Source organism: Peromyscus eremicus, chromosome 17, assembly GCF_949786415.1.
Source record: "Peromyscus eremicus chromosome 17, PerEre_H2_v1, whole genome shotgun sequence".
Classification (NCBI taxonomy): domain Eukaryota; kingdom Metazoa; phylum Chordata; class Mammalia; order Rodentia; family Cricetidae; genus Peromyscus; species Peromyscus eremicus.
This window is the reverse complement of record NC_081433.1, coordinates 58751673-58772059: the sequence shown is the minus strand read 5'-3', so window position 1 is coordinate 58772059 and position 20387 is coordinate 58751673. Positions and strand designations below refer to the sequence as shown.

The 20387-nt window shown below is 55.2% G+C and overlaps 3 protein-coding genes across 5 annotated transcripts in view; all 3 read right to left on the bottom strand.

The window, feature by feature from the left end:
- Positions 1–1395: 1395 nt before the first annotated feature.
- Positions 1396–3419, bottom strand: Ocel1 (occludin/ELL domain containing 1). Its single transcript, XM_059244619.1, has 5 exons — positions 2693–3419; positions 2423–2610; positions 1969–2134; positions 1785–1838; positions 1396–1637 (listed from the first exon to the last, which is right to left on the bottom strand). Exons 1-5 carry the CDS (start codon positions 2888–2890, stop codon positions 1509–1511), a joined length of 735 nt encoding a protein of 244 aa, XP_059100602.1. The 5' UTR covers positions 2891–3419; the 3' UTR covers positions 1396–1508.
- An 827-nt stretch (positions 3420–4246) lies between these two features.
- On the bottom strand, positions 4247–7260 carry Use1 (unconventional SNARE in the ER 1). 2 transcript variants are annotated; one of them, XM_059244329.1, is made up of 8 exons: positions 6834–7260; positions 6436–6485; positions 6283–6361; positions 6025–6177; positions 5493–5505; positions 5105–5132; positions 4668–4842; positions 4247–4446 (listed from the first exon to the last, which is right to left on the bottom strand). In XM_059244329.1, exons 1-8 carry the CDS (start codon positions 6966–6968, stop codon positions 4264–4266), a joined length of 816 nt encoding a protein of 271 aa, XP_059100312.1. In that variant the 5' UTR covers positions 6969–7260; the 3' UTR covers positions 4247–4263. The 2 variants fall into 2 exon arrangements, with proteins under 2 accessions (XP_059100312.1, XP_059100313.1); XM_059244330.1 differs by having other exon boundaries at positions 4668–4839; positions 6834–7259.
- A 7720-nt stretch (positions 7261–14980) lies between these two features.
- Myo9b (myosin IXB) overlaps positions 14981–20387 on the bottom strand; it is a 93555-nt gene continuing 88148 nt past the window's right edge. The window contains exons 32-40 of one of the 2 annotated variants that reach the window (XM_059244970.1): positions 19932–20124; positions 19726–19854; positions 19433–19538; positions 19150–19281; positions 17437–17560; positions 17025–17072; positions 16601–16744; positions 16262–16385; positions 14981–16157 (exon numbers count right to left, since the gene is read on the bottom strand). In XM_059244970.1, coding sequence (XP_059100953.1) covers positions 15742–16157; positions 16262–16385; positions 16601–16744; positions 17025–17072; positions 17437–17560; positions 19150–19281; positions 19433–19538; positions 19726–19854; positions 19932–20124 — 1416 coding nt within the window. In that variant the 3' untranslated portion in view covers positions 14981–15741. Of the gene's footprint in view, positions 16158–16261; positions 16386–16600; positions 16745–17024; positions 17073–17436; positions 17561–19149; positions 19282–19427; positions 19539–19725; positions 20125–20387 lie in introns of those variants that run through there. The other variant, XR_009374983.1, reaches the window with a different exon arrangement.

Below are 20387 nucleotides of genomic sequence, written 5' to 3'. Positions count from 1 at the left end.
CCCAGGGGAGTGGAAGCCATGCCTCCTGTGGAGAAATAAGCCCCTGGTAGAAGCTTTCCCAAGACATTTTTGCACTCGCTGGATCAAGTCACGCCTGAAACGCTCAGGTGTTTTCAGGGATCAAGCTACCTTTTTATTTTTTTGTTTCTTGAGACAGGGTTTCTCTGTGTAGCCCTGGCTGTCCAGGAACTCACTCTGTAGCCCAGGCTGGCCTCAAACTCAAGAGATCTACCTGCCTCTGCCTCCTGATTAAAGGCGTGTGCCACCACACCTGGCTTCAACCTACCTTTTTTTTTTTTTTTAAGATTTATTTATTTATGATGTATACAGCATGTATGACTACAGGTCAGGAGAGGGCGCCAGATCTCATTACAGGTGGCTGTGAGCCACCATGTGGTTGCTGGGAATTGAACTCAGGACCTCTGGAAGAGCAGTCAGTGCTCTTAACCTCTGAGCCATCTCTCCAGCCCTCAACCTACCTTTTATATTGGGGTCAATTTGAGTTCAATTTCTTCTCTTAAGTAACATAATCACTTTTCCTAACATTGCCACAAAGAAGGTGGTACAGGCTTTGAAACGTGAATTTAACTGCATTGGCCTGTGGTGATGAAAGTAGCCCAGCAGTGGTGGTGACGCCTTTGATCCCAGCAGGGGCAGAGGCAGGAGGATCTCTGTGAGTTTGAAACCAGCCTGCTCTACAAAGTGAGTTCCAGGACAGCCAGAGCTACATAGAAAAACCTTGTCTCGGGAAAAAAAAAGTACCGGAGAGTTAGGGGCCCAACTTCAGGGTGGATTGAGCACCAGACCTATGCTTAGCATGCCCAAGGCCTTGTGTTCCATCCCCACCTGAGCTACTTTTCCTACAAAACCCCACACATGTGGCCCCTCCTGTTGGAAGACACCTGGGGCTTGCTGGTTTTGAACTGCCTGCCACCTTTCTAGGACTAGGGGGTAACTGACTGTCCGTGTGGCCAGAACTGGACTCCTGGCCTGGAACTGGCCTGGATTTTTTATCTTCTGTGGCTCAGGGGATTCCCAGACAACACACACTGCCTAGTGTCTGTGCAACATCACTCAGACTCCACCAAGGCGAGCTAAAGTGAGGACCTATGCACAGTGGAGAGGATCACAGTGTGCCTCCTGCACACAGGTCCCAAACATTGCCCAGGAAGCCTCAGGCAGGGGGCATGTCTCCATAACAATGCTTACAGAAATCATTAGTTTTACATCATGTAGCCCAGGATGTCCCCAACTTATGCCTCTATCTCTGCCCCCCAGGATACTGGAATCTACACAATTGTTGCTCCCATCTGTGACCTTGGACAGGTCCTTGTCTCTGAACCTCATTTCCACCCCCTGTAAAATGAAGAAATGCTTTTAGGCAGCTGCACACAGTAGGGGTCTAATCCATGTTTATTCTCTGGGATTCTCAATAGGACTTGCTTCCCCTGGAAGAACTGGAGTGTGGTTCCCCATGGGCTGAGAAGCCCCCACCATGTCCAGGACACTCAGAAGTACACGGAGTCCTCACAGTCGCTGTCCTCTTGGTCATCGAATTTTCGGATCTGCGACTTGAGGTGCCTCAGTTTACCCTTCAAGTAGTGACAGCGAGCCTGCTTATCCAGGAAGCCAGGATCCTGGGGGAACAAGAGCTGAGGAAGTCCTCTTGGCACTCTAACCTGAGGTCCTCAAGATGTTCAACTTTTTTTTTTTTAATAAACCGCATACACGGTCCCAGTTTCAGGACAGGACCAGAGGCCACAGACCCAGGAGTCTCCACTCACCGCCCGCTTCTTCTCAAATTCTCTCCAGACACGAGCTGCCACGTGAGCCTCCTTCTGAAAGAGCGAGGTGGGGCAGGGGCTCAGAAGGGTGGGGCAGGGCCGACATGGCTGTGATGGCAGTGCCCACCCGGTAGAGGGAGCACGGTCGCAGGGAGCTGGGGACACTAGAGGACCCGGGGCTGACCTGGCTTCGCGGTGGGGGCAGTGACATCAGCAGGGCCTCCAGCTGCCGCAGCTTGGCCTGCGTGGCCCCCACCTCGCGCTGGAGCTCCGAGAACTCTGCGTACTGGTCCTCGAACACAGCGGCATAGCGGCTCCGATCCCTCCTGCTGCTCACTGGCGGGTACTTACTACCAGATTGGAAAAGGGGTCAGTGTGAGTGGGAGGAAATCTGTCTTTCCACCCCATCATGGCAATTGGCTTTTCTTTGCCCATGCTGGGACCCCCAATTAAAGCCCCCATTTCCTAACTCGGTACTGATCCGTCCTAGTTCCCAGGCATTAAAAAGCACAGAGGGACCACGAGCATGGTGACTCAGGAGGCTGAGACAGGAGGTTCATGACTTTTAAGAGGCTAGCCTAGGCTACAAGGCCAGACCCCCCCAGCTTTACAACAAAAAGCCACAATGGGGCACTCACAGCTCATAGTCGGGCACTGGGTTGGGACGGGGTCCCAGAGCTTTGGGAGGCTTTTCTTCATGCAATGGGGCCCGGGAACGTAGCTCGTCCTCAAACACGATCTTCCGGGGCCTCGTGCGGAGCCGCCCGGGCCCCGGGTGACACTGCGGAGGGTGGGCGTGGGACTCCCGGCTTCCAGACACCAGCGTCTGCACAGCAGCAGGGATCGCGGTTAAGAGGTGTCAGGAAGTGGGGTTCTCCCCACGTAGGGGCTCCCACACGGGCACTCACCCGGGGCTCGGGGCCGGCTGGGCGGGGCTGCGGGCGCTCCCGGGCGGGCATGCGCGGGGCCGCGGCGCTCGGGCGCCCCCCGACGGCGGGGCGCGAACTGCAAGTAGCGTTGGGGCCTGAGCGCCTGGACCGGGGTCTGCAGGCGGCGGGAGGACCCGGCGGACCGCGCCTGGGGGCGGGGCCTGCGGGTATTTGCATACGCGAGCGCGGTTGGCTGGCCGCGCAACCCAGACTCCGCCCCTTGGCCGCGGACCCCGGAAGGGGGCGCTGAAGAGGTACCGAGGCGTCACCAAGCCTTCATTTGCATGAAGGCACGAGGTTGGCTGGCCGCGCAGCGCCGGCCCCGCCCCCGGGTCGGAAGCCGGAAGGGCGCGATGCAGCGGATCCTGGGCGTCGCGGCGACCCCGGACGGGTCGAAGCGACCCCCGCGCCTACCGCCGCAGCCCACGGTCACGTCCCCGTGGAACTCCCACCTCCTCCCGCCTGTCGGTCACTCGGGTCGTCCCGCGCAGTGTCACCTGTCCCCAGAGCCGCGGATCCGCGCCTGGCTCTGCTGCAGGGAACGCAGCTGTGCAGGAACTGCCTGCGGATCCGCTGTCCAGGGCGCCCGGCCGCCGGGGCGGGGCTAAGGCAGGTGGGCGGGGCCTGTGGAATGTTGACACCGGGTTTGAGTCTTCTCTCTAGGGGCGCTGTCAGGGCCTATTAACTTTCCCAAATCTATTGTAAAAAAACAGGTTGTTTTTTTTTTTGTTTTTAGTAATTGTATTTTTTTTTTTTTTTTTTTTTTTTTTGGTTTTTCGAGACAGGGTTTCTCTGTGTAGCTTTGCGCCTCTCCTGGAACTCACTTGGTAGCCCAGGCTGGCCTCGAACTCACAGAGATCCGCCTTCCTCTGCCTCCCGAGTGCTGGGATTAAAGGCGTGCGCCACCACCGCCCGGCAGTAATTGTATTTTTAAAAAATACCTTTGTGGTTGTGTGCATACGCAGAGGCCAGCTCAGGTTATTGCTTCCTCATCTTATTTTTTTTCCCCGTTTTGACTAGGCTGGCCGGCCGGGAGCTCCAGGTAGATCTGCCTGTCTCTACTCCTAGCACTGGGATCATAGGCTCATGCACCCCACCACTGGCATTTTAGAAGGGTACTGAGGATTTGAACCTAGATCTGCATACTTGGGCAACAAGCAGTTTTACAATGAGTCTTTGCCTCATCGCCTAAAAGCAAGTTTAGGCTTTTATGTTTACTAGGGGTGTGTGTGTGCATGGGAGTGCAGCTGCCCAGAGGCCAGAGATGTCAGGTTCCCTGGAGCTGGAGTTACAGTAAATATATTTATTATTAAATAGTTTTTGATTTGCCTTTTTCCCTTATTCTTGTGTTTTATTTGTGTGTTCTGGAGTGGAACTCAGGTTGTCAGGTCTTTTGGCAAGTGCCTTTACCAGCTGAACCGTCTCATAAGCCTTTCTCTTGCTATTTTGGAGGATAGAGTCAGGGTCTCACTAAGTGTGCTGGCCGACACCACCCTGCAGCCCACACACCCCACTCCACTAGCACTGAAGGCGTGAGCTGGCAGAGGGCTTTATTTCAGCCTGGGCATGATTCGGATAAACAAGATCATGCTGATGAATACGAAGCATACGACGATGAGCATGGCCCACAGCAGCCAGTTCACCGACTTCTGCGCATGCTGCTCCAACCGCTCGGACTCCATCTTCAGCTTCTCCAGGTTCTGGTCGGCCATCTTGAGAGAGTGTGACAGGGTCTGTGGGAGGAGGGGGCTGTCAACAGGACTGAGACCATGTGTGGCCTCTCTTGGGTGGCCCATGCTTCTGGCCCTAGCTGTGCCCTCTGCTGGGTATGCCTCAGCCACCCCCTCCTTGGGCTTTACCAAACTCCTGCTGAACCTGCAGAGCACCAGTCATAATGCCCCTCTTCTGCGGAGCTTTCTCAGTGCCCGAGACAGAGACTGCAGTGTTCCCACACCTGGTTGTCCTTCTTGATGACACTCTGGGCGGCTAGTGTGTTGGTCTTGAGGCTGCGTGCCAGGCCTAGCATCTCCTCCGCCAGCTTTTCCTGGAGGCCCTGGTGCCTCTGGAGGACGAGGTCAAGCTCGGACGCTGAATGCTTCTCATCTGCAGGTCTGGGCCCCTTTGCTCTGCTGACCCCACATGTAGTGGGTACCCAGGAGTGACAGGTGGAGATATAGACACCCACATGGTGCCTTCCCAAGGATCCCAGGGCCCATGGCATCACCCTCAGTTCTGCTTGGGACTCAGTTTCCCCTGCTTTTTTATATTCCAGGAGGAGCAGCCCCAGAAAGGACTTCCAGTGGGCAGTTAGATCCTTGTAGCAGCACCTCAGGGGCCCAGCTTCACCCAGCCCCCTCCCGTTCCCCACCACTCAATGGCTAAGATACTCACATGCGCTTCCTCATGTCCACCTCAAGCTCTGGAAGCAAAGGAGGCCAAGGACGAAGGTTGGTTTCCTGTTTCCAAGTCTGCTACCCAGAATGCTGTTCTGCCTGGGACCTACTGTCCACTGGACTCATCATACTGTAAAGCCCTAGGTAGAGTGCCTCTGTACAACATCCTTCCTATCCCCAAGGTCCCAGGTCCCTCTCAGTGGCCTAGCACTGCGCTGGGGTGCTGTCTCTCCTGGGGACACCTTCTTTTTCTCAGCCTCCCCTCAGGCATGACTCAGTTGACCCTGGGTTACCCTCTTCCAGGGCTGGGGAAGATCAAGGGAGCCAGGCAGGCACAAGGACTGTGGGGCAGTAGGGACAGCCAAGTCCTGCCTGCCGTGACTCACCTCCAGATGATTCCTGTGGGGAGAAGAGAGAGGCTTGAGGCCATGTACCTTGATGTCTTCCTAAATCTCTCTCTCTGCCTTGGGATGACCTACGAAAAGTGCTCTGAAGGACATTCCTTATTCTACTGTAAACAAATTCTGATGCGGGGGCAACTCTGGGGCTCAACCAGGCAGACATGGTCCATGGTCCATGTTGTTGTATTTTCTTTTGTTCGTTGTCCAGACAGGGTTTCTCTGTGTAGCCCTGCTGTCCTGGAACTCACTCTGTAGACCAGGATGGCCTCGAACTCACAGAGATCCACCTGCCTCTACCTCCCGAGTGCAGGGATTAAAGGCGTATACCACCACCATCATCTACTCTTGCCAGAAACCAAATTCCTATTCCTTTAGCAATGTCTTGAGCACTGTACCTTCTCTGGGGCAGCCTTGTCTGTGGGCCCTCTTGGGTTTCTGGTACTGTGTTCAGTCTCTGTCCCTGTACAGACTCTGTGCTGTCCCAAGGGTGGTCCCAGGGACAAGGGAGGAATCCTACCGTGCCCAGCAGCTCACTCCGCATCTCACTGGTGTAACGTGCCCGGGACTGCAAATGTACGGTCTTGGTGGCGGGCACCCGTTCCCTGGCTGTGGTGGGCACTCGGCCAGGGGCCAGGAACTGGTTAGCTAGGGCCTTCTCAGAGGAGGAGGTCTGAGGGAACATGGGAAGGGGAAGACAAATCACTGGAGGGCTGTGTCCAGGTCCTGGGGGCTGTGGGGGCCCGAGTGGGCCTGAGGGGTGGCAGGACAGGCTCACCAGCTTCTCAGCCTGCAGCATGCCCTTCAGAAAGTCCACCTTGCGCGAGTACTCGCTGATGACTTCAGAGGCGGGTTTGCTGAAAGGCAGCAAGAGGACGTCAACCTGCCTCTGTCGCGGCGTGGAGGGGGTGTCTCAGTGTCCCACACTCACCTTGCTTGGATTTTCAGGGCCTGCAGCATGTCTTCCAGGGCACCCACATACTGGGAGGAAAGGTAGGGTGTCAGCCAGGTCGGGGGGCCTCAAAGAGTGCTTGCAAGAGTCAGACCAGAAAGGGGTGTGGCCTGGGGGCGGGGGCGGGAGAGGGCGGAGCCACGGGCCGGGGTGGGGCAGAGAGTCGATTAAGTGGGAACAGAGGGCGTGGCCTGTGGCTGAGGGGGTGAGATCAGGAAGAGAAACCCGGACGGGGGGGGGGGGGGGGGGGGGGGGTATGCACCAAGGGGCGGAGCCGCAGTTGACGTGGCGGCGCCACCCGGAAGTGGCGTGGCCAGTGAGTCGGATCATCTCCCCCTAGGGCCCGAGACCTCTGCGGCGGCGTGGGAGTCCCTCACCTTCTCCAGACGCCACTCGTTCGGTTCCCGCTTTTCTGCTGCCATTGACTCGCAGCGACACAGCAACCGCACCAGGTTCAACTCCAGCCGCGACGTCGCCAGCGGGCGGTGACCGGCCCCTTCCGCCTGCGCCATCTTAGGAAAGGGCGGAAGTGCCTGCGAGGAGGCTTTTCTTTTGGTCGATCGTCCCGCCCCTCCGAGGTCCGCCCTGCTAGGCTTGGAACGGAAGTAGTTTTGTTTCAAGCCACGGCACTGCGCCGTCCGTGTTTGTCCAAGGATAAACCGTTTTCTTCCCAAGAGAGCATCTTTTTAAAATTGTAATTTTGTTGTTTGGTCCTTTTTCTTTTTTTGAAGCAGAATCTCTCTGTAGCCTAGATGCGCCAGAGGCCGCCGATCACGTCCAGGGACCATTGGTCGGCAGGACCGGAAGGGCCGGTCTTCAGCTTGGACCCACGCGCAACGCTCCCCGGGTCACTGCGTTCCGCTTGCTCGTCAGGCCTCCCGCGCTCAGTGCGCGTCTTCCCTCTCTGAGCGCTGCACAGACGGGCCACGGCCTCCGCTTTCTACTGGGCGGGGACCCTTGGCCTGGGGCTTCCCCCGACCCTGGTTTGATGACATTCCAGGTGGGAGCTTCCGTCGGACAGACCGGCTAGTTTCCAGCCCTGGCCGCCTGCCTCCCGAGCTCTGACCCGGCAGTTTCCATCCTTAGCCCTGACCGTTTCCATTCCGTAATCATTATGGTCCATTTTATGAAAATAGAACGCGTCAGCGAATCACAGACAGGCAGGAGGCCCTTGTCTTTCCTAGCTAACAGCAATACTAGTTCATCTTGTGTTGAACTTAGTCCGCTACGTGATTTTGCCCACGGAGGATGGAGATTTCAGAGTGGAGACTATGCTAATAGCAAGATTATAGAATCTCTGAAGAACTTGTACAATGAGGAATCCAGGGGACAGGGTCTGCCATGGGGGTTATAAAACATGCCTGGCATTTCTGCCTTTCCTAAGGTGAGTGACCCTCCCTACCCTATACCCTAAACCACCTTCGACTTTGCAAGGTCAAAAATTAAGTTGTTTTTCTCCTTTTGAGTCTTTAACTTGCATGGGTGTTTTGCCTGCATGTATGTCTGTGTGAGGGTGTCAGATCTTGGAGTTACAGACAACTGTTAGCGGCCATGTGGGTGCTGGGAATTGAACCCGGAACCTCTGGAAGATCAGTCAGTGCTCTCAACTCCTGAGCCATCTCTCCAGCCCCATCCAGCACTCGTAATATGAAGCAAGGATTGTTGTCTCATACTCCCCAACTCTGGTCTTGAGCGGCTTCCTTAACTCTGTTGGGAAAGCATCTGCTACATCTCTGTCTTAAGGGGACAGGACCCAAGTCCGGGCTAAGGCAGAGCTGGATCACATCCAATACTCAGCATCCTATAGGAATCCAGTGTCAATCCGTGTGTGTGTGTGTGTGTGTGTGTGTGTGTGTGTGTGTGTGTGTGTGTGTCTGTCTGTCTGTATGTATGTTGAGCCTCATATTTACATGGAGGACTGTGCCCTGTGGAGGCCAGAGGGTAACCTCAGTGTCATCCCTCTCCCATCTCCCCATCTCTCTTGACAGGGTCTCACTGGCTGGCCTTGAACAGAGATCTGCCTATTTCTGCTTCCCAAGTGCTGGGATTAAAAATGTGCAACAGCAGGCCTGAGCTTGAGCTACACTCTCTGTTTGGCCTGGAACTCCCCAAGCAGGCTGGACTGGCCCACTGGTGCAGCCTTAGAGATCCACTTGTTTTCTCCCCAGCACCGGAATTACAAGCCCTCAGCACTAGACCCAGCTTTCAGTGTTTTGGGTTTCTATTTTATTTAAATGTTGTGTATGTGTGTGGGTCCATGGGCATGTATGGACTCATGCATGTACATGCAGATGCCCATGGAGGCCAGAAGTGGACATTGGATCGTCTGGAGCTGGAATTGCAGGTGGTTGGGAGCCGCCTAAAGTGGGTGCTGAGGATTGGAATCAGGTCCTCTGCAAGAGCTGTATGTGCTCTTAACCACTGAGCACCCCTTCAGCCCCTCACATGACTTCTGAGAGTGAGAAGTGTAAGGCGAAGCATCTCAGACCTGAGCAAGTTTCTAAAGAGATGCTGGGCTGGATAAATGGCTCTTGCAAGAGGATCTGAGTTCAGTACCCAGCACCCATGTCAGGTAGTTCACAGTTTCTGTAACTCCAGCTCCAGGGGCTCCAACACCTCTGACCTCTTCAGGGACCTGCCTTCACATAACACATACCCACACACAGACACACAACTAAAACATATACATTTTAAACTGGGCAGGGTGGCACAGGCCTTTAATCTCAGCACTCGGGAGGCAGAGGCAGGTGGATCTTTGAGTTCATAGGCCAGTCTGGTCTACAGAGTGAGTTCCAGGACAGCCAGGACCACACAGAGAAACCCTGTCTCAAAAACCATTTTTATCTATATTTAAATATGAATGCATAAATATATATTTAAATCTTTTAAAAAAAATGATGTTGGATCCCCTGGCACTGGAATTAGGGTGGCTGTGAGGGCCATGTGGTTCAGGGACATGAGCCGGGGTCCTCTGAAAGAACAGTAAGCACTCTTAACTTCTGAGCCAGCTCTCCCAGTCTTTTTGGAGACAGAGCTTCACTGTGCAGCCCTGATTGGCCTCCAGCTCAGTCCCTCGGCTGGGGTTAAAGGCCTGAGCCACATCAGCACCTGCACACCTTTGTGGCCACCACTCGACCGAATGCCTTTCCTTTCTGAGGTGGGGTGACCACATTTCGCTCTTCCATTCCTGTTGGTGTGACCTGCATGGCTTTGGGACTGACCCACCCGGGTGATGTCGGAGGAAGAAACAGACACATACAGACAGACTGCCATCAGGTGGGATGCTCTAAATTTTAAGATTATTTTATTTGTGTGCACATGTGCTCCTGTCTGTGTCCCTGTGCACAGACGGAGGTCAGAGGACTTGGAATTGGTTCTCTGCCATGTGTGAGCTGACCTGCCACGGCTCTTGACGGGCCCTCATGCGTACCACAGCGTGGCACGAAGCCCACCCCTCCGGACACCTGGGTCCTGCTCACTTCAGAGAATACCCTGGAGGACACTGAATCCAGGGCTCACAAAGGCAGGCCTCTGGGGAGTGACAGTGGGTGTGACAGCCCTCCTCTCCAGCTCTGTGGCTGGGACATTTAGAGTGCTATCAGAACCGTTAGTCTGTTAGTGTTGAGCTTGCCCTGGATCTGAAACACAAAAATGCTGTGCATGCCTTGATGACCACATCTGTCCAAGGAGCTGGGGACAGGCTCAGAGGTAAAGAGGCTGCCTGAAAAGGACAAGGGCCTGCCTTCAGATCCTCAGCACTCACATGCAGAGCCAAGTGTAGCCTGCAGCGTGGGGCCAAACTTGAGTCTGCCAGACTCCAGACTGCCCTGCCGGTGGCCCTGTCCAGTTCGGGCCAAGGATGACATCCAAAGGTGGTGGCAGTGGGGAATGCCTCAGAGGTTAAGAGCACTGACGGCTCCGCCAGAGGATCTAGGTTCAACTTTCAACACCCTCAATGGTAGTTTACACCCATTCAAAATCCTAGTTCCAGGGAACTGATGCCCTTTTTCTGGCCTCCACGGGCATCAGACATGCACAGTGGTACATAGGCATATACATTCATTGAAACACCTATTAACACTAAATAAAAATAATTTAATCTAAAAAAAAAAATTTTTTTAAGGCAATGGCAGCCTTCAGGAGGTCTGGAGAGGGGGAGCTCTAGGTGACACTGCCCTTAGAGTTTTCATGTGGATGGACCAGCAGGAGGAGGTGAGGCAGATGGCTCCCAGAGAGGTCCTGTGGCTGAGAAGGCCTAGTAAGTCTTGTTCGTGGAAGCCTGGCCCTTCATCCCACTAGATCTTAGTAAGACCAACGGACAGAGCAGATGGACAGTTCAGAGGATTCCTTGCACAAGTGCACTGAGCCAGCCCTGGGGGGCCAGCTGGTCCTCCAGAAGGGATAGTAGAGGAAGCTCAGCTCCCTCGACTGGGCCAAGACTCAGGGACACACCCCAGGCAGTCCTGAAGAACTGGCTTGGAACTGCTTCAGGCTGGCCCCTGAGGCCCACTGTGTGTTGGAACAGCCTGTCCCAAAAGCAGGCGAGGGTGACACGGGACTCCCAGGGCCTCCTCCACAAACGTATCTGCTCAAATGCACCTGACCCTGAGAACACTCCTGTGCACTTGCCTCAGGGGCCCGGGGGGGTGGGGGGGTGGGGGGGTGGGGGTAGGGCAAGGTTTTGCAATGTAGCCTTTGCAATGGCTGGCTTGAAACTCATTATGTAGACCAGGCTGGCCTCAGACTCAAGAGATCCTTTTGCCTCTGTCTCCCGAGTGCTGGGATCACAATTGGGCACCACTACATGCGGCCCTTTGGTTGTTTTTGCTTTTTTAAAGATTTATTTACTTATTATGTATACAATGTTTTGTTTGCATGTATCCTGCAAGCCAGAAGAGGGCGCCAGATCTCATTACAGATGGTTGTGAGCCACCATGTGGTTGCTGGGAATGGAACTCGGGACCTCTGGAAGAACAGCCAGTGTTCTTAACCTCTAAGCCATCTCTCCAGCCCGGCCCTTTGGTTTTTAATAAAGACTAAAGACTATAATAATTTTTTTAAAAGGCCAGGTGTAGCGAGTGGTCTGGTCCTACAATCTCAACACTGGATGGAACCAGCCAGCCCTGTCAATCAGGGAGCTCAGGTTCAGAGCAGTCTTCAAAAAGATGAGGTGGAGAGCTATGGAAGAAGACGTCAATCACATTGACCTCCACACGTGTATACAGAGATAAGTTTAAAGAAATCATTTTAAACTAATATCAGCCCTTTCAACACAAAGCCAGGAGCCAAGCAGCCTTTACTGGCTGCTCCCAGGACATACGTCCTCACTCCACCCAGAAAACCGAGGCAGGAAGATTTGCTCTGAGCATCAGCAGGCCTGGGAAGCGAAACTGCAGCAGCCATTCCCACCCCAGCCAAAGTGGGCACGACAGGCCCTACCAGAGCAAATACAACCCTTCATTTGCATGAGACACCCTGGCCACACCTCCTTTCCGGGCGATATAAGCAGGTCCTTTGCCGGCTTTTCACACGGGGTTCCATAAAAGGCTTAAGCAGCCAGTTCTTCGTGTGTGACAGGGATACATTATGAAGCCCTGGAACTTGCTATGTAGACCAGGCTGCCCTCAAACTCAGTGTTGATTTCGCCTGCCTTTGCCTCAGGATTGTTGGTATTAGTATGCCTGGCTTTGTTATTTTGAGACTCAGCTGGCCCACAGATGTATCTGTCCTGGTTAGTTTTATGTCAACTTGACACAAGCTAGAGTCATCAGAGAGGGGGCAGGAAACCTGAGTCGAGACAATGTCTCTGTAAGATGGAGCTGTAGGCAAGCCTGTGGGCATTTTCTGAATTAGTGATTGCTCAGTTCATAGTGTGCGGGGCTATCCCTGGGCTGGTGGTCTTAGGTTCTATAGGAAAGCAAGTTCTGGTCTACAAAGTAAATTCCAGGACAGCCAGGGCTGTTACAGAGAAACACTGTCTTGAAAAACAAAACAAAACAAAACAAAAAGTTTTAGCCTGGCATGGTGGCACTTAGGAGGAAGAGGCAGGCGGAGCTCTGTGAGTTCAAGGCCAGCCTGGTCTACAGAGCAAGTTCCAGGACAGGCACCAAAGCTACAGAGAAACCCTGTCTCAAAAAGAAAACAAAGCAGGCTGAGCAAGCCAGTGAGCAGCACCCCTCCATGGCCTCTGCATCAGCTCCTGCCTCCAGGTGCCTGTCCAGCTTGAGTTCCTGTTCTGACTTCTTTCAAAGATAGTGATAAGGAAGTATAAGCCAAGTATAAGTCATGATGTTTCATTACAGCAACAGAACCCCTAAGACACTAGTCCAGACTAGCTGTGAACACTGATGCTGGGATTCTCGTGGGTAGTTAATCTCACCAATTTTACAGCAGCCATTCACTTCGTAAACAAACCTCTGGGTATGGCCACGAGGGACGGCCTAGGTTTAGGTTACTCTGAGCCTCCAGCTGCCATGCCTGCCCTTGTCATGGACTATGTATTCGGATTGTGAGCCCCAACAAATCCTTCCTTAGTTACGTTTGTCAGGCATTTTGTCAATGCAATAAGAAGTGGCTAACCGCTGTGTCACCGGCCAGACTTCTCTACCTGCCACCTTTGTGGGAAGGTGGAGTTGCCAACAGGAGGAGGATGCAGGGCAGACCAGGAGAGCCGGACGGAGTTGGGGTAGCTCAGCAGACAGACTCCGAGCACCACCTGGTGTCTCACAAACACTTGTAACTCTAGCTCCAGAGAATTCAATGCCCTCTTCTGGCCTCTGTGGTCACCAGTGCATGCTTGCGCGTGCGTGTGCACACACATGCACACACCCCACACACTTAAAAATCTGAAAAAAGCCGGGCAGTGGTGGCGCACGCCTTTAATCCCAGCACTCGGGAGGCAGAGCCAGGCGGATCTCTGTGAGTTCGAGGCCAGCCTGGGCTACCAAGTGAGTTCCAGGAAAGGCGCAAAGCTACACAGAGAAACCCTGTCTCGAAAAACAAAACAAAACAAAACAAAACAAAAATCTGAAAAAAGTTTCAAGGTGGCAGGAACAGGAGCAGAGATGAGAAATGCAACCTTGTTACTATGGCAGCAGACACACCAGCAGCTGGTCAGAACAAGTGGCTTCCAGCCTGAGGATCTAGACAGGGGTTCTCAACCTGTGGGTCACGACCCTTATGGGGTGAATGACCCTTTCACAGGGGTTGCATTTCAGATACTTACAATTCATAATAGTAGCAAAATTACACTTATGAAGTAGCAGCAAAAATAAATTTTATGGTTGGGGGTTGGTATTTTTGGTTCCCCAGTAATTGGGTTCTCTGCCAATTCAATAAACCGAATCAAGCTGAATTTAAAAGTCCAGATTAATGAGCACTGGGTTCCCTGGTGACCTCAGGGTGGGGGGAGGGGGAAACCCCGTGGTAGGTCTATGAACTGGAGCTCCAATACCCTGTAGGTGCAGCTCCCAGGGAAGAGCCACCACTGGGTGCACTGAGGGGCGGGGTCTGGAGAGGGAGGGGCTGAGGCGGAGGGTCCCAGCTGAGCGGCCATCACGTGAGGAACTGTATTAAGGGGTCGGTCGCAGCATTAGGAAGGTTGAGAACTGCTGTTCCAGAGCCAATAGCCTTCAAAACGCGGACCAGAGCTTGAGCTGTAGTCAGGGCCCTCATGGGTGGACTTCTTGTGACCGAGACCAAGCTAGTTCTCAACTCCTGATCCTCCGGACTCCACCTTCTGAGTACTGGGCCGAGGTGTGCCACCGACCTGGAGGGAGTGTGTGGTGTGTGTTCGTGCACACCGTATGCTCATGCACACAGGCTGGAGGAAGATGTCAAGTGCCCTGCTCTATTGGTCTTATTCCCTTGAGACAGGGCCTCACCAGCTTCTACGTGGGCGCTGGGATTTGAACTCAGGTCCTATGTTTGCATACCAAGTGTTCTGAGCCATCTCTCCAGCCCCTAATGTGAATTCCATACATTTTTAGTACACCTACTTCTTTTAAAAAAATATTTATTTATGTGTACGGGTACTTTGCCTGTACGTGTATGTTCACCACCTGTGTGCCTGGTGCCTATGAGGCCAGAAGAAGGTGTCCAATGCCTTGGATCTGGAGTTACAGAAGTTCGTGAGGTCCCATGCTGGTGCTGGGAACAAAGCCATGTCTTCTGCAAGAGCTCTTCACCCCAGAGTCATCTCTCCAGGTCCTGGGGCACCTGTTTTTCCTGAGACCCGTCACTTGAAGTCAAGTGTGGACTCTCACCTGCTCAACAGTCCCAGTTTCAGGCTATGGATGGCCTCTGCGGGTACCAGGCCAAGGGCAGCAGCCTCTTCATGGAGTGGGGTCTGGATGGCCCTTTTCTTTCCCTTCATGCAGGGCCTCACTCTGCAGCCCCAGTTAGCCGGAACCTCCTGCTTCCGCTCCTGGGTGCAGCCTCTTGCTTCATTCCTGTCTCGGGGAAGGACAGCTCAGGCAGGCCCCTCCCACTCTGACCCAGCCCAGCAGCAAGGTCACACACCAGCCCTTCTCAAGCACTTTTATTTCACATCTCCCATGGAGCTTTGCTGGTCCCAGGCTGGTGGCCTGTGTGCCCAGGGAGGGGGTAGAGCCTGAGAGAAGAGAGCTGAACTCTAAAGGACCCAGGCTGTCACTGGGGCTGCAGAGGCGCTCCAGAGACTGTGCCACCTGCCCCTAAAGGTCCGGAGTCCCTGGCTCCTTGCATCCCACAGGGTAGGCAGCCCCAAGGCACAGTGGGCAGAGCTACATTCAGGCGTCCCACTCCTGGCCCGTCTTCAGCCAGCAGCTGTGACCCTGTAGGAAGCTCCAACAACGCTGGAAGGTTCTCTGGCCACATGGCCGGTTCTGGGAGGCATCCGGGAGGGCAACAGATGCCCTATGAGTCCACTGTCCACTGTCCAGGGTGGAGCACAGCAGCCAGGAGTGGCCCACCCACGTCCAGGTTACAAAAGTGGGAAAGAGTTAATATAAAAGCCCTGACATACACATATAAAATAACAGTTTGGTCCTCCATTAAGGCTGTTATGACTTAAGAGTTATGTAAACCATGAACGGAGAAACAGTTACTAAGTACAAAGGGCACCACTGTGCAGATTGGGGCTCCTGGCCAGCAGCCCCCAGCCTTCACACCACACAGAGCTGGTGCCCACCTCATCCTTCTGGGCACTTTTCATTCTGGATCCTTCTCAGAGTGCGAAAGGCCAGCTCCGCAGCTGGGGCACCCAGATCTGGGGTTCTAAGACATGCAGACTGCCTGTCATGGTCCTCAGCCATTGGCCTGGCTGGAGCTGGGGGGCAGGCAGTACGTAGGGGGGTCCGAGTACCTGCGCTTGGCTTCAGGAAGTCTGACATCGTGGTCCAGGGATTCCAGGGTGCCCTGTGACGGCAGGTCAGCCCCGGGGGCAATGTATACAGAATGTACCTGGTCCTGTCGGCGGGCAGGTGGCTCCCGGCGCCTTACTGGAACAGCGGCCTCCCGGAGAGCAGGTGACCAGTTGGTCAGGAGCGCGGGCAGGCCCGGCGGGAGCTTGATGTTGGCCATGGGCATGATGGGATTCCTCCGCGGTGTCTTCACTCTGACCGTGACGAAGGATGTCGGCCTTCGGCGTGGAGGGGCTGTGGCCGCGGGGAGGGGGCTCGGGGTGGGCACACTGGGGCAGGGGAGAGCAGGTGCGGGGGGCCCTTCGAGAGACAGACTTGGGGTTACTGCAGTGGGGGCGTGGGTGGACTCCCGACCTGGGCCTGCCACAGAGAGGAGGGTCATCGAATGCCACCTTCACACTCACCTTCCACGGCTCCCCGAGCGCCCCTCTCCTCCAGCAGGCTCTCGGTGCTGGCAGACGTCTCCGAGTCCAGGTTCTCCTCATCAGAGCCCCGTGGGTCCAGCTCCGGCAGCCGGTATGTGATGTCCTCCCTGAGGATGAGGGCACCATGTTCAAGGCCATTCCCACCAAGAGACGGCCCCCAAAGAAGCAGTCTTGCTCCTCCTGGCCCCTCCCTCACGCCAAACACAAGCAGTCAGTGATGCCCTTGGCTCCTGCAACCCCAACTCCACAACCAGTTTGGCCTTAGGGTGCCTGCCCAGAATAGGTGAGTTAACGTTCGCGGGAATGGGCGCATGACACTTGCTTCTCCTCCTTGATGGACTGGATCCGCTCCATGAGAATCTCCTTCTCTCGGTCCTCATCGCCACCTGCCGCCTCCTCGGGAAGGGCCTCCAGCTCCTCCAAGCTGCTGTCCTGCATCACTGGGGTCCTGGGGCTTTTGGTCTGAAACGGAAGAGGCAGATCTAACCCAGCACTGGAGGGCTGAGTTCAGGCTGTGGGCGGAGCCTAGTGCTTGGACCAAGTTGGGGTGTGGGGGGCAGCAGCTCTAGGTTAGTTGTGAGGCAGATCTGCTCCAGGGCTCTGTGCCTGGAGTTCTGCAGGAATCTAGTGGGGACCAGGGACCAGCATGCAGTTCCAGGAGGTTAGGACATGCTCTACGCTACAGCCAAGACTACCCGTGTGCACCTGGAGACATGCAGCCGGCCACGCAATGCGTACATACCCGGACCCCCTCATAGGGAGACGAAAACCCCAGTTTGAGAGGCCACAGCTGGGGGGAGAGATAACACAGGTGAACAGGTGTGCTGAGCCTGCCACACAGGCACGAGCAGGACCGGACCAGCAGCGGCAGCAGGCTGAAGACCCGAGGGCTCCCAGGGGAGCCCCAGGACCTGCCCCTCCCCCAGCACCAGAGTGGGCACTTGTACGATGGGAACTCCTGGGCATTATGTTCAGGCAAGAAGGAAACCAGACCAGGCTCACGTCTGAGCAACAGAGGGACAACCTGTGTCTGGCTGAGCGGAGGTAACCATTTGGTGAAGGCAGGGCTCTGCTCCACTGGCCCACAAGGCCACACCCTATGGCCTAAACCCCACCCTAGGCACACAAGGTCCAGCCCCCAGGCCAGCACTCACCGCATTCTGCCGCAGCAGGGAGAGCCTTCGGAATGCAATGCTCTCAGCCGCCTCCAGCTGGTTGATCTCCTCCATCTTCATCTTGTACTTCCTCATCTGTTCTTTGATGAGCATCTCCACACACCTGTGCACAGACTCAGTCAGTTCCTGTGCAGTGGCTGGGAAAGGCAGTTCCAGGGAGCCGCCAGGGCCAGGACCCTGGGATACCTTGTGACCTCAGGGGGCTCACTTTGCCTCTCTGAACCGAAGATTTCCTATCACTGGTCTCAGACAGCACCCAGGGCAGGAGGTAAAAGGTTGGTGCAGGTTGGCAAGAACAGAACCCCAGTCTCCGGCACAATGGGACTACTTTTAACTCATAGAAAAGGATAGGGTAAAGAAAGGCCGGGCAGCCTGCCCTGAGTCAGCATGCAGCCTACCTAACAGCTCTACAAGCTCTGACTCCTATAGTGCCCACTCAAGGTCAGTACCAGAGGGACTCGGCTCAAAACCAGCACTAGTGAGGAGAAAGGCAAGTCCTCGGGCTGTAAGGTCACAGTCAGATTCCCTACTAGGACCAGAGGACACAGGAAGTGAGTCTGTGTCTGTTCCGCCACCTCCTAATGGCTCCTTCCTCACCCACAACACCTGCTGGTGGCCAGGAGCATGGCTGGGGACCACAGAGGGCTCCTCCCCAGTCTTACTTTAAGAAAGCTGCCAAGGGTGAAAGGTCAAAGGTTCTCCTCCTGGCAGATTTGTTTGTTTTCACTGGGGGTGGGTGGGTGGGAATAGAAGATGGTCCAAGGTCCACATGCATGCCAGACCAGAGCTCTACACAGAGCCACACTCCAGCCCATCAGAGTTCTGAAGAAAATGATGGAGAACTGCTTGTCCACCCAAAGGTGGACACAATGCTCCATGGCTGCCTTTCCCCATCAGGGGTTAGGGGTCTCGCCCCTTGAATGCTTCTTGAGGGACCCAGAGCAAGATCTTCCCTGAACAGGGAGACGTGTGGCTGTGCTCTCCCCGTGTGGAACCCTGTCTGCACTGGGGTGCTTCTGGAACCCCAGCTCTACTCACTTCAGATCCACCTTTTGTTATATATTAGGTTTTAGTTAAAAGTGTGTTTGCTACAGCATGCTTGAGTGTGCCTGCTGGGGACACACAGATCCCTGCTTCCAGCTCTCAGCACCACAGAAAAGGAAGAGAGGGGCGTGTGTGGGCGTGTGTGTGTGTGTGTGTGTGTGTGTGTGTGTGTGTGTGTGTGTGTGGTGGGGAGGTGAGGCAAGGCTGTTGAAGAAACCTAAGGGGCCACCAGAAAGACAGCTCAGAGGGTAAAGGCATTTGCTGCCAAGCTGGATGACCCAAGTTTAATCCCTCAGCCCTACATGGAAGGCGAGAACCAACTCCAGAAAGCTGTCCTCTGACTTCCATATGCATAGGATATGTGTGCCCTCCCCATAAAATAATTTAAAAACTTAACGAGACTCCTGGGTGACCGGCTGCCGGAAGTTCTGTCGGATAGTCACTGGGAACCCTGTCTGGGCCTACTTTCCAAGCACCCACGATGGAGGGAGGCTATGTGGGCCTGAAGGAGCTCATGTTAGATCTTGGGGACAGTCACGCTCTGAAGCTGACCTGGAACTCCGGATTCTCCTGCCTCAGCCTCCCCACTATGAGGATGATGGACATCCCAGCCAGCTAACAGCTGTGGGTCTGGGGCCAGGGACTCACGTGGTGATCTTTAGTACATCCTTCATGCTGGTCAGGGGGTCCGAGTTGTCAGGGCAGCGTAGCAGGCAGGGTGCAAAGATGATGGCCAGGGCTCCTGGCGACATGCGGTTCACATCCTCCAGCAGGGCCACCCTGTAGGGCCAACAGTTAGGAGGTGCCCGTCCTGCATCCCTCTCTGACCCCAATGTCAGGTTCATGTCTTGGTATCAGTGGCCAGGACAAGCAGCAGGGTCACAGGGCAGAGCCATCTTGGCTCCTGGGGGGAGGGAGGGAGGATACTTGCTTGACAAGGTGGAAGATGAGTCTCTCCAGAGAGGTGTGGTTGGCCTCAGGCAGGTGGTCCAGGACTGCATAGATGGCAGCCAGCTGTTCTTGCTTCTCTGGAAGCTCTGGGGAGGCCAGGGTTATCAGTCCTGGGTGGCACCAGCCATGCCCAGTCCTCCTTGCCCACGCATTTGGGGTGCACCAATGCCCTTCATGTGGGGCATAGTCCCAGAGGGAAACAACCAACCCCAACTGTGGGCCCCAGCTGGAGCAGAACGTGCTCTAGGCCTCATCCCTTTCTCCGTGGCTCACCAACGGCCCTGAGGAAGTCTCCGTACTGGGCAAAGGTCATGAGGGGCTCAGGCAGCTCCCTTAGCCACTGCTTCAGGACCCCGGTGATGGCGTGGATGGGGAAGTCTTCCAGCTTGACTGCAGCAGGGTCTGCAGGGCAGGGACCAGTGAGCAGTGTGTGGGTGCTGACCAGTGGGCCCAGCTAGGGCACCTGCTCCAGTGCTCACCTATCTGCAGAGCCTGCCGCAGTTCCCGGGTCCGGTTGGCAGCGCCCGATTTGCGGTAGAGGCCCTCGGTATACAGGCCATGCATCTCTACATGTTCTAGAAGCTTCTCCAGCACGACGGGCACGGAGGCCTTGTCACTGGTTAGGCTATCCACACACACACCGAAGTGGCCTGGCTCGGCACCTGGCTCACTCTACAGTTGGGGTGGAGAGTCAGGCCTGGGGTCACTGTCCCCAGCCCACTCCATCCCTCCCTGCCCACTCTGTTCTCGAAGGGTGCTGGGCTTGCGGGCTCCCTCCATGCAGCACCGGTAGGCTGGATGGCCCTTCCTGGGGAGAAGGCGTCCCAGCTCCACAGCCCTCTAACTTGGGACCCCAACACCTTCCTGTACAGTTGAGGGCCTCCCTCTGCCAAGTCCAGGACTCTTCAGCAGGGGTTAGGAGCCTGCTTGGGAGC

Bases quoted from the DNA above. Each gene is read 5' to 3' on its own strand.
- Ocel1 (XM_059244619.1), bottom strand. From the start codon at position 2,890: ATGCAAATACCCGCAGGCCCCGCCCCCAGGCGCGGTCCGCCGGGTCCT. The intron at 2,611-2,692 runs GTGAGTGCCCGT...GCTGCTGTGCAG, and splicing joins CAGCCGGCCCCGAGCCCCGG to ACGCTGGTGTCTGGAAGCCG. The intron at 2,135-2,422 runs GTGAGTGCCCCA...CCAATCTGGTAG, and splicing joins CCAGTGCCCGACTATGAGCT to TAAGTACCCGCCAGTGAGCA.
- Use1 (XM_059244329.1), bottom strand. From the start codon at position 6,968: ATGGCGCAGGCGGAAGGGGCCGGTCACCGCCCGCTGGCGACGTCGCGG. The intron at 6,362-6,435 runs GTGAGTGTGGGA...GCTGCCTTTCAG, and splicing joins GCCCTGAAAATCCAAGCAAG to CAAACCCGCCTCTGAAGTCA. The intron at 6,178-6,282 runs GTGAGCCTGTCC...ATGTTCCCTCAG, and splicing joins TGCTGCAGGCTGAGAAGCTG to ACCTCCTCCTCTGAGAAGGC.